This window comes from Petaurus breviceps, unplaced genomic scaffold (assembly GCF_028583685.1).
Source record: "Petaurus breviceps papuanus isolate PSGF00001 unplaced genomic scaffold, PetGlider_PUasm1.0 289, whole genome shotgun sequence".
In the NCBI taxonomy this organism is placed as follows: domain Eukaryota; kingdom Metazoa; phylum Chordata; class Mammalia; order Diprotodontia; family Petauridae; genus Petaurus; species Petaurus breviceps.
The window spans coordinates 71,221-84,153 of record NW_027186036.1 but is presented as its reverse complement, the minus strand read 5'-3'; the positions used below and the strand labels follow the sequence as shown (position 1 = coordinate 84,153).

The window sequence follows — 12,933 nt, the reverse complement described above, 5'->3', positions numbered from 1 at the left end:
GCTCCTCTTATCTAGCAAAATATTAAATAGTTGTGGATCATTGGAATATCTACAGTTGAAGTCTCAAACACCCCCCAGACAAATTAAGATGTAATTTAAAATATTTAGCAAAATAAATAAAAATACAATAGAACATAGATAATGTTAATATGTGGTTTTCTAAGTCAATATGCAACTTCAGGGATCCTTATTATTTAGAGTTTAGTGGCCTCTGTTTCTGTTTGAGATTGATGCCATTGTTCTATGCATCAAACCATTAATTAGAAATTTATGATTCTTTTTGCACTTTATCCTAATTCTGATCACTTGTCTAAACCATCCTGTAGAATCAGTAGTGTCTTGTCACAGATTTAACAGTGAGAAGGCTTGAATAGTCTTCATGAGAAAACTGAGGCCCAGAAGGCATAAGTGTCACACAATTACTAATCAAAGGAAATTTCACTTAAGTCCAGTCCTGTGTTAACATCTGTTAACTTTAGCAAAGTCCTGACTGGTTTACATCGTTAAACGTATGAAAGTCAAATTAGATCATAGATTTAGAGCTTGAAGGAATCTTAGAGATCATGCCAACTGAGGCAAACAGTGTCAAGTGACTTGCCTAGGGTCACACAGATAGGGATTGTGTGAGGCCAGATTTGAACTCAGGAAGAGGAGTCTTCCTGACTCAAGGCCCAGCACTCTATACTGTACCACCTAGGTGCTTGCATACTGTCCATGCTTAATAAATGTTTTTTTTTAATTGATTTATATGGATGTAAAGTTACCTTCTGGTTCATTTCAACTACTACTGACAGCTCAGTTGTGTTTTAAGCTAAAGGAAATTCCAGGCACATTGAAGTGCATGGTATAATTATTAGTTTTTTTTTTCTTTATATTTTTTCTTTTTTTGGGGGGAAGGCAGGGCAATTGGGGTTAAATGACTTGTCCAAGTTCACATGGCTAGTAAGTGTTAAGTGTCTGAGACTGTATTTGAACTCAGGTCCTCCTGACTCCAGGGCCAGTGCTGTATTCACTGAACTACCTAGCCACCCATATATTTATTAGTTTAAAAAAAAAATGCTTTTCTTAATATGATGTGGAAGAGCTATAAATTTATGTGAAGAGTTTGTAAATATTCTTCTTCCTTCAGAATAGATATGGATGCTTTCAGTGAGGAATTGATGAGGCCGGTGGAAGAGGATGCTGAAGTAGAGGCATCAGTAGGCTCTGGTCCAGAAATACGTTTACCTTGGCTCTCACAGCACATCCAGAGTACAGGTAAGTGGAGCTGACCTATGGGAATAATATACAGAATATGAAAAACGTATACAAATATGAACTTCCTGATTGTTTGGATTCTAGATAAATAAGAGTTTGCCATATCACAAGGATTTTCTTTATAAATCTTGTTCTTTCACTTGAAGTGGGCCTAATATCCTCTTACGGTTCTAGGGAAGCTCCCTAGTATAGGGTTATATGCTATATACTATATGCAGTTTAGGCCTGAAATGTCTCTAAGTTATTTCTTTTCCACATCTGGAAGTAGAGGGTTTGGGGTGTAGTAACCCCGCAAACCGGAAAATCTACATAAAATGTTTTAGCCCTCTCTTTGTACCAGAGAAGTCTGATTTTTTTTTCTTTTTTTTTTTAAGCAATTGGGGTTAAGTAACTTGCTCAAGGTTACACGGCCAGTTATTTCTGGGTGTGGTGCTAAGTATCTGAGCCTGGATTCGATCCCCAGGTCATCCCGACACTGGGGCCAGTGCTCTTAACACACTGAGCCACCTGGCCGCCCCTTGATTTTTTTCTTTTCCTTTTATAGGGTTTTTACAGTACCTTATTATAAAATTTGGGTTATTTGGTCGTAGGCTCTGCGTCATCTCCTGGCCTTTGAGTTTCATCTGTGGCTTGCCTAAAACTCCCCCAAAATTTCCATTTAATTTCTCATGCTGATCCGTAATATATTAAAACCGCAATGAGGAAAGTTGTGAAGTGGAAAGGCTTATATATCTAGAAAGAGAATTGAATTGGAAGTCAGTTGAGACTTAGATTCTAGACCTCACTCTGCCAGATACTGTCAGTATAACCTTGGGTAGATAAGTTTACCTCTTTGCTTCCTAGCTCCATTTGTAAAATGAGGAGGTTAGACTAAATTACTTTTTTTGTAGTTGAGTTTTTATTTCATAATCATAAACTTAACTCTATTGCCTAGACAGACTGGTGGAAGGAATCCAAAGAGAACTGTAACAGGTGAGAGCACAAGGATTATAGGGAAGGAGAGCATAGGAGTTTAGGGGAGCTCTTCCTGGCTACAGAGTAATGGTTTGGTGGTTAAGAAAAAAGCAAAAAAATCCAAACAGTTTATGAGAGTTGTTCACAATAAGCAGTGGCGGTCTTCTTGTTCTTCTCGCCATCCCAGGAAATGAAGTACTTCAGGTTTCCATGATGTTCATGTATTCTTTCACTCAAAGACTACATGATTGCCAGGCAATCAGTCTTAGCAGTACAATTGAAAAACTGAGTGCCGTTTGTATGGGGCCCAGCATTTGGGGACAAGATGCCAGGACCAGTGATGAAGTTCTCATCAGAGATGGACTTGCCACCAGTGCCATTATGGCAGGTGAAGTCACCACCCTGGCACATGAACCTAGGAATAATTCTTTGAAGCAGAATCTCTTATAACCAAAACCTTTCTCTCTGTGCTTAGAGCATAGAAATTTTCTACTGTCTTTGGAATCTTGCCTGCATAGAGCTCAAAAGTAACTTGGCCCAGGGACTCGTTATCAATGGTGATGTCAAAGAACACTATGAGGTTGGGTATGGTCACAGATGTTCTGGATGACAGAAGCAAAGGTGGTCAGGGTTGGTGTCTGGCAGATAGAACAAAGCCAAGGACTCCTGATGTCAGCTTCTGCAAAGCAGCCAACCAGATGAATTTTCAATGTCTCTTTCCCTCTGAAATTCAGTGGTTCTTTGAGATCTTAAAAATCAAGAACACCTTTGCTACTAGATTTTTTAACATTTTATTTATATAGCATGCTAGATTTTAGTATAGAACTTAGTGCTATCCATTTAGAGATGCCTTTTTTTTTTTTTTAAGGAAATGATGTCTATTAGTAAACAAGGGATGAAAAAATAACTTTTTTGGTAATTTTCCTTATTTATTTAAAGCTTAAATACAAAACTAGAAAAGGAAAAAAAATTGCCATGTACACAGCAGAACATGAGAGGATTCAATATAAAACAATAATTTTCCATTTGAAGAAAACCTATATATAATAAATACTACACATTGTTTTCAAAGCTGTGCAGCTTTTCTTTGCTTCTTTGTAGGTTTTCTTTTGTTCTCTGCTGTTCACTTTTTGCTTTATCTTGTCTCCCTCCTTCCCTACCCTAAAGAAGGCTACAGTTAAATTCATATATCTATATCTATAGATATACATATATACATACTTACATACACACATATATGTAATGTACACTCATACACATATATATGTAAGACTACTGTGCTTATTTCCACTTTATTTGTTTCTATGAAGGTGGTTAGTATCTTCCTTCATAAAACCATATCTTTCCATGTTTTTTTAAATCAACCAGTTTGTCATTTCCTACTCCACAGCAATATTTTAACCCAATTACATCCTATCTGAGAGATTGTCTATGAAAGTTTTTTCCTCAATTTTCTGTATTCCTTCTATTCTTGGCTACATAGATTTTATTTATGCAAGAAAATTTTAACTTAAAATAATTGAAATTATCCATTTTATACTTCAACAATGCTTTTACTTTATAATATAGTTTAGATCTGATACTGCTGAATTTGCTTCCTTTACATCTTTTTCCCCTGGTTCCTGACCTTTGTTCTTCCAAATGAACTTTGTTACTATTTTTTTCTAGCTCAGTTAGTTTTTAGTAATTTAATTGGGATGGCATTGAATAAATAGATTTATTAGGTATTTTTTTATTATGTAGGCTTTACCTACCCATGAACAATAAATATTCAGTTATTTAGTTCTGACTTTACTTGTATAAAAAAGTGTTTTATATTTATGTTCATATTTTTGTTCCTCTGTCTATTTTAGCAGGTATACTCTCAGGTTATTTTAAATGTTCTAAAATAATATTGAAAATGACATTTTAGTATAATCCATTCTGTCTTTCTAAAGCATGACTATATATATTATGTCTTATTTGCATGTAAGCAAGACAAACTGGAATTACTATTTTCAAGACATTTGAAATAGAATTGTTGTGTTTATGCTAAATATACCTGTTGAATTATGTATACTCACCGAAGTTCTTGGCAGAAAACTTTTCTAAAATCTTTCATCCTTTGGTTTTGCTCTCTGAAAATTATGCATCCATAATTACAAATTGAAAATACTTTTAATTATGACTTATAGTCTACTAAAGTAATTGCAGTAATGCCTTTTCCACAAGGCAGAGTAATAGTCCACAATAAAAGCTGAATTTGTCACATTTTTATATATTAATTTCAAAAAGAATTAGTTTTGTGCTTGGTATCCAAATCAATCTACCCAATTTACAAATACTCACATGACTTCATTTTGTTTATAAATTCAAAGTTCTCTGGAGAAAGATTGTCAGGCCATCCATTGGGCCAACTCTATTAAGAGGATAGCAAAGAACAAATTATTAAATGTCTAAAGTACTTAAAGTTATTCTTTATGTCCTACACACAGTAGGTTCTCAACTGTTGACCGAGTGAAAATAAGAGTGGAAATAGTTGGCAACATTTCATGAGAGGCTTTAAAAAGCCAAACAAAGAATTTTACATTTTATCCTAGAGCAAAAGTGCTTAATCTGGGGGTCTGTGAATTTTTAAAAAAATATTTTGATAACTATTTCAGTATAATCTGTTTCTTTTGTAAACCTAAGTATTTTATTTTGTGCATTTAAAAACATTTTGAGAAGGGATTCCTAGATTTCAACAGGCTACCAAAGGGTTCCAACACACAAAAAATATATAACTCCTAATCTAGAGGCAGTAGAGAGGCATTGGAGTTTCGGTGAGAGATCTGTGCTGAAGGAGAGTCGTTTTAGCTGCTATGTGCAGGTGGGATTGACAAAACAGTGACTTGATATGGGAAACCAAGTATATAGCTCTTGCAGTAGTGCAGGAAAGAGGTGATGAGTACCTGAACCAAGGGGGTAGTTGTTTGAGTGTACTGAGAAGGGGTCAGATGTGACAGGTGTTGTGGACATATGAACAGCAACTGTTACCTGTTGATTGTCTATGTGAGGTGAGAGAGAATGAGAAATAAAGAATAACACTAAGGTTACGCACCCTGAAAGGTATGATTTGTCCAAAGAACTTACTGGAAAAAGCAGTGATGTAGTACAAGTTACATCATCATAGCCTTATACATTACCTGGCCAGGTGGAGAATATAGATAACACTTTCCTGTTATAGATCATGAAAGCTACAAAGAAGAAAAAAACAGTGCTAGTGAGAAATTTTGCTTCTCTGAATAGCTACTGGAAGAATTACTAAAAGCAGAAAATCTGTTAAATTGCCTTTCTTTTGCAAAAAGTAGTGGAAACAACAAAGGAAATAGATACTTTGGACGTAATTCTGACCAATCAGGAAGAACAGGTTGCAAATGTGGAAGTGACACAAGAAGAAAGTGATGCATCTCAGAGTTTATGATAGCTAAGGAAGGGAATACCGAACCTAGTTAGATATATATGCTCCAGACTTTAGGAAAACTCATTTCAGAAATCTAGAGAATAACAGATGTAATCTCATTGTCTATGATTCTAAAAATAAAAATGGCCTAAGGGAAATGGGAAGTGCTAGAAGACAGATAGATGAGTATGGAAATGCTCTATATATCGTTACCCCAGAATTAAATTCTGACAATAAAATCTCCAAAATCTTCAGAGATGGAAGAAAATGAAGACACATCTAAAAAGACATATTTAAATGTATCAGGTGCTGAGCTCAGCATTTTAAAGGACATCTCTGAAAAATTCAAGGAGGGTGCATAACTGAGTTAAAGTACAAGAGGTTGACACATATTTTTTTTAGAATAATGTCAGAAACGTCAGAATTCAGATAAAGCTGATACTCCCAAAATGTTCTAAAGGCAATAATGAAGACCTTTCAAGGTTATGTGTTGGGCAAGCTGAACAAGGCAGTTGTAAGCCTGCTTCTTGGGACGGATGGTGTTAATATTAAAAAATGAGAGGCGGCAGAAGGACTCAACTATTTTGCTTCTCTCTTTTTCTTTTTAAGAAGAATAATCTTCAGACTGGAAAAGTAACAGAAATGTGATTAAGAGGGAATTGGAATCAGAGATAGTTGAGGAGATTGTTAGAGAATGCCTGGCTGCAGTTAACTGAGCTTATCACGTGGTCCAGACAAATAACATTCTGTGGTACTGAAAGAAGATGTCAATAAGATCAGCAACATGTTGTCAGTAATCTTTGTAGATTCATGGATGATAGAAGAGGTGTAGAAGACTGGAAATCTGCAAATATGCCAGTTATCAAAAGGGAGAAAAGTATAGATCCAACAGCAGACCATTGGATATATCTGATATGTATCCACACTGACTCAGAGGCATTTTAGAGAGAAACCATAAATTTATGATTTGTGAACACTTAGAAAGGAAATAAGTGATCATTATTAGCATATAGCTTGGGTTCACTTAGAACAGGTCTTGACAGTGTAATCTTATGTTCTTGATAGAATTGGTAGGTAATTCTGTAGCATGTCTTAGTTTCATCAAAACATTTGATGAAGTCTTCTGTACAAATGCAGTAGGTAAAGTAGTAAAACGAGGATGAATCTTTGTTGGTGTATCCTCTGAAAAAGATGATTCCCCTATTAGTCTTTGTTTTTAACAGTTTCTGGATACTTCTTGTTTTGAATCATGGTCATTTCTTGATATTTGGTCTTTTACTTTTGAACCCTCTCTAATAACAACAAAAAACAGGTAAACAAAACAGATCAACCAAGCAAAATATGCTAAGAACAGGGAAATGTGTTTCATTGTCTGTTCTCTATGGTCAACATTAGTTATTGCAATTAATCTTAATTCAAACACTTTTTTTTAGTATTTTATTTATGTTATTGTAGTCATTGCTTATATTGTTCTAGTTCTATTTTTGAAAATCTGCATCAACTCATGTTAGTCTTTCTATGTTTCTCGGAATTCCTCACCTTTGTCATTTATGATGCAATAATATTCTTTCTATTATATTCATTATTCACAGTTTGTCCAGTGATTGCTTAGCCAATGGGAACCTATTTTGTTTCAAGTTTTTTTTTGCAATCACAAAAAGCACTATTTGCTATATATTTGTAAAATATTTTGGTATTTATGGGACTTTTTTTTGATATTTCTAATCTCCTTGGGACATATGCCTCCTAAAGAATTGTAGGGTCAAAGGGCGTAAACAATTCAGCTGCATAATCACAGAATTTTTGAGTTTGAAGGGACCTTAGCATTCATCTATTTCAACCCATTCCTAAAAAGGAATCCCTAGGGTAGAATATGCTTGAGAAAGGGACCTAGTCTCTGCCCAAACATGTCTAAAGAGGTGAAAGCCCCTCCCTTCCAAGGCAGCACATTCCACAATTGGTAGGAAATTTCTTTTGACAATAGCCCTAAATTTGCCTCTTGGCACCTTTTGCCCCTCCTAGGCCTGTTTTCTGGTGATCAACAAAACAAGTCTGACCCTTGTTATACCTCTTTCAATACTTGGAGTCTTTCAATACTTGGAAACAGCTGTCCGGTTCTCCCAGCCTTCTCCAGGCTAAACACCCCCAGTTTCAATCACTTTTTATAGGATATGGATTCTGTTCACCCCCTGGATGCTCTCCAGCTTATCAATGTCTTCTTTAAACCATGGTAGCCAAAATTAAGCATAATGTTCCAGATGTCATCTGACCAAGGCATAGTGCAGAAGAATGATTAATTTTTCTAATTAATATTTCTAATTATTTTATTAGTAGTTCTAAAAGTTAAATCTCTGGCTGCCACATCATACTGCTAATTCATTTTGAACTTAGAGTCCATTAAAATCCCCAGATGTTCTTAGGACAAGCTGCTAAACAATTATACCTTCCCATCATATATTTATGAAATAGATTTTAAAAGTCTCAAATGTAACACTTTACATTTAAGTCTATTCAATTTCATCTTCTTAGGTTTAGTCCAATGCCCCTTCAATGCCTCAGGATACAGTAGATAGCTTCTCTTTGGAGGGCTTCAGGAAGAAAGCTGGATAACCAGTTGCTTAGGGTGTTTTCAGGATTTGGTTAAACTAGATGTGAGGTTCTTTCCCATTCTGAGATTTTTGTGACTGTAAGACAGGCCTCAGTCACCAACTATTTTTTTTTTTTGCCTTTTGGAGGGCAATTGGGGTTAAGTAACTTGCCCAAGGTTACACAGCTAGTTTTTTTGTGTGGGTGTTAAGTGTCTGAGGCCAGAACCAAACTCGGGTCCTCCTGACTCTGGGACCAGCGCTTTACTCACTGTGCCACCTAGCCACCCCTCAGTCACCAACTTTGACAAGGACTTGAGGTAACTTACTATACAGCCATACCCTTCCTAATGACATTAATTGAAGCATTTGAAGCAAGTATATTATTGTCTGCCAAAGCACAATGTAATGACTAGGTCCTTATTGGACCCAGTTCTAGTCCTACCCCTGGGAATTAATGTGTGGTTTTGTACCAGTCACTTCACCCCCTATGAAGCTTAATTTCCTCATCTGTAAAATGGGAAGGGAGATAGGACAAGATCATTCCAGGTCTAACTTTGTATGATTCTGTGGTTGTGCCACAAAACCACAATGTTATAAATGGGTTACTGGCTGAATTATGTTATACCAGTATTAATAATGTTATTATGAAATAATCTTGGTCAAGGCAAACTTATGCAGAGAATAGTTATGCTAGCAAATTTAGTTATTCCTTGTGTTCTGTGGTAACTGTCTGCTTAACTTTATTTTTTAAAGTGAGCCATGGTCATAAAGGGACAAATTTTGCTCAGACGACAAGTATTTGTTTAAATTTCATCCAAGAAGCCCTGCTGAAGCACCAATGGCAGCAAGCCTCAGAATTCCTGCAGAGTTATTTCCAGACCCTGGAGGACATTAACAGCCAGAAACGGCAGGTGGCCCCAGAGGCAAGTGAGCTGACGATGGGAATGGGAGGGAGCTCTAGGAGGTCCTTCATCCTCACCTTCATTGATGAGTAACTTTCTCAGGACTCAAGATTTTTCATCACGATGTCTTTGTTACATTTTAAAGAGTATTTAAAGCAGAAATAGCTTCAGTTGAAGATTGTGTGCATGGATAAGGGGAAGATTTATTTCCCTCTATATTTCCTGTTTCTAATGAAGTGGAATTTAAAAAGTGATAAGGTGGTTTGAATACACAATTTTAAAATTTGCAAATCATCATGATTACTTTCCATTTAATTCCATAGGTTTCTGCTTCCTTTGGCTATAGTTAATAAAATAAATAATCACTTACTTGTTCATTTGCAAAATGAATCTGTCACCTTGAGCAAATTATTTAACCTCATCACCTTAATCTCTCAAGAAGAGTATTTGAGGGGCGGCCAAGGTAGCACAGCAAGTAAGAGCACTGGCCCCAGAGTTGGGATGACCTGGAATTGAATTCGGGTTCAGATACTTAGCACCACACCCAGAAATAACTGACCGTGTAACCTTGAGCAAGTTACTTAACCCCAATTGCTTACCAAAAAAAAAAAGAAGAGTATTTGAAATAGAAAATCTCCAAGGTTTAGCTCTAAAATTCTTTGATTCTGTGATTCTACATTTTACAGATGAAATAAACATTAGTTTCTGAATTAGGAAGAATGAGCATTTAGATTAAGTCAGGTAAAAGGATACATATGGCAAACATGGTTGGATTATTCTTGACTCTTTCCTCTACCTCAACTGATTTATCCAATCAGTTGTCAGATCTTGGCAATTCTACCTATTAGTGGTGAGGGAATAATAAAATTAGGCTTAAGTGAAGAGATTTCTTTTTTGTCTTATGGTAACCTTTGGGAAAATATAGTTTACTTTTTATTTTCCACATGCCCCATCCACTCTAAATGAAATTACTTATCCTAGCTTTTAGGTAGTTTAATGCTTTGTGAAGTTTTTATTAAGTAAATAGTGGAGCTTAACAGTTTTTTTTTTCAGGTAAAAATAAAAACTGGAAGGAATTTAACATTTTGATTCTAATTCTTTTTCTCTTTACACTACATTAACTTGACAGAACATTTGGAAACTGGGCAGTACAATTTTATATCATCATCCTAAGAGCAACATTGAAACCTTCAGTGCCTTTGCTGACCGAATGAAAAATATTGGTGTCCAAAATTATTTAAAGGTAAGGAAGGGCCTGTTTTGTAGGATCATAGATTTAGAGTTGAGGCAGCTTAGAAGCCATATAGTACTACCCCCTTATTTCACAGATGAGGAAACTGAGGCTTACAGAGCAGAGATTAAATGACTTGGCCAGGGTCGCACAGCTAGTAAGTATGATAAACAGAATTTGAACCCACGTCTTTCTGTCAAGTGCAGTGCTCTCCCCACTGCACCATGCTGATAATTGGGTGGTGGGAAATTAATATCCCAGTGATGATGAAAAATGGATAGGAGAGGATAGGAAAGGATAATGGTACCCCTAAATGAATAAGGGGGTGTTTCATGAAGATTGGCTATATAGCATCTACCCACCTCATTGTTTATTTAGTTCTCTACACTATGCTTTCACGTTCTCTGACTTTTTCTGGCCCTTGAGTGTTTTCAAAAGGAAAATACTAAGATGCCTTTGTTTGAATTTCTCCCAGTTTTCCAGAGAAGGATCTCAAAGAAAGTGTGTTCTCTAGTTGTGGTTATGTGATAATGAACTAAATTTTAAAATGTTTGCATATCATTTGAGCCTTTTTTGTAACAAGTAAGCATAATGAAGCAAAAAAAAATTTACACATTGTCTATATCTGAAAAATGTATGTTTCATTCTGTACCTCCAGACTATCACCTCTGTGCAGAGTTGGGAGGCATGTCTTACAGTCTGAGTTCTCTGGTCATTTTGATACCCTGTATTGATCAGACTTTCTATATTTTTCAAAGTTTGTTTTCTTTACATGGTAGTGATTGCTATACAAATTGTTGTCCTGGTTCTGTTCACTTCACTCTGTATCAGCTCATTATGTCTTCCCAAGTTTCTCTGAGTCTGTTTCTTTTACCAGTCTCAATAATATTAATACTGTTCATCCCATTCATATATCACAATTTATTGAGCCTTTTCCCCAACTGCTAGGCATCCCTTCACTTCCAGTTTCTTTGCTATAGCAAAAGGTACTGTTGTGATTTTTTTTGCCTATACTTGAGTCCTTTCCTGCTTCATTTTATTTCTTTGGGGTGAACATCATGATTTCGTTATGTATGCTCTTCCTCCTTCCAGGAGTGCTTTCTCTTCCCCTCTCTATTTCCTCACACTTCAGAGGTTTTGCCTTTGCACTGAGCTCTGTCTTTGAGTCCCATAGCACTCAGTGTCTCTTTCTTGTACTTTAGTCCTTACTCTTAGCACCTTCCTTCAGTGAATACTTCCTCTGGCCCCCATTCTAATGTGGAGATGACCTGGGTTTATGAAGCCTGTACCAGCAGAATACAACCTCTGACAGGGTCAGCCAGGCTAGAAAGCTTCAAGTATGGGCTTACTAGCTAACTGTGTGTCTGTCCTCTGTATACCAGCCTAGCTGTTTTTGGAGAGGTTCATCACCAGGATGTCTGTAGGGTGACTAATTTTCTGTTCCAGCAGCACTAAAAGATCATCTACTAAATTACTAAGGGTTATAGTCTATGTCAGTGAATGGGAGTGCATATAATCAAAAAGATTCTAGATCCTTGAAGTAGTGAATTTACAGCTAGTATTGTTGTGTCATTGTTTCATGAACATAAATCTTGTCTTGACGAGATTTTAAGTTTCTTGACATCAGCGACCATGTTTCAACCTATTTAATATATCCTCTAGTTCCTATGTCTCATTTTGGTGCAGTCTTGTGATTTCTGTGGTGTAGGGAATTCCCGGGGAAGAGATTCCAGCATCAAAGAAAATTCTGGAGTTGAGTGTTATGTCAGAAGCACTGCGAGATTAGATGACTTGCTGGCTCTACGGTCATGTATCATAGAGGACTTGGATCTACTCTGAGGCCACTTTTCTATCCTCTCTTCTTCTCTGCCTTTCCTATTCAGAACTCCATGACCCAGGTTGTTTATATCTGTTGCAGATCTCTTTACAACATGCATTATACCTTCTGCATAAGGGAATGGTTGAGGATGCTTACCAGAACCTAAACCAGGCAGAAAGCTGGAGATATGGTGAAATGTCTGCTTCCCAAGAAAAAGTAATTAAACTTATCCAGGCCTACAGAGGGCTTTTGGACTATTACACATGGACTAAAAAGAGAACTGAACTGTCCAAACTTGGTGAGTGAATTTCAGGCTTTACCTTATGACGTCTAGGAGTGGAAAGGGCTTTGTGAGATTATATTGTTCGTCTCTTGACTTCATTTGCATATTACAGAGAAGGAAAACCTCCAGCAAAGGAAATTTCATAATTTCCTTTGATACAATTTTTAGTGTCTAAAAGCCTTCCTAGACAGGAAACTTTATGGGCATCCATAAAATGGTCAGTTATTTTATGGTCATTGCTTTTAAAAAATTCAACTGCCATTAATAGTTGGTTTGTCATTTACTTAGTAGTGACTTGTGGATGTGGATTGTCCTTTGTGCAGGTTTGTAATGGAGTCCATTTTACTCATTTTGTAAGACTAATCCAAGTAAATAATAGTATCAGGTAAATTCTCTCAAACCCAATTGATTTGCCTGTGAATCAGCCCTTTCCACTCTATTGTTCCAACATTTCCATTTTAATTTTAATGTGAGTATA

The 12,933-nt window shown here is 36.3% G+C and overlaps 1 protein-coding gene across 3 annotated transcripts in view; it reads left to right on the top strand.

Annotated features, from left to right (window-relative positions):
• The window catches only part of TAF1A (TATA-box binding protein associated factor, RNA polymerase I subunit A), a 38,881-nt gene that overhangs the window by 2,435 nt on the left and 23,513 nt on the right, over positions 1-12,933 (top strand). For 2 of the 3 annotated variants that reach the window (XM_069096715.1, XM_069096713.1), the window contains exons 2-5: positions 1,130-1,257; positions 8,974-9,143; positions 10,252-10,365; positions 12,272-12,470. In XM_069096715.1, coding sequence (XP_068952816.1) covers positions 1,137-1,257; positions 8,974-9,143; positions 10,252-10,365; positions 12,272-12,470 — 604 coding nt within the window. In that variant the 5' untranslated portion in view covers positions 1,130-1,136. The remainder of the gene's footprint in view (positions 1-1,129; positions 1,258-8,973; positions 9,144-10,251; positions 10,366-12,271; positions 12,471-12,933) is intronic. The other variant, XM_069096714.1, reaches the window with a different exon arrangement.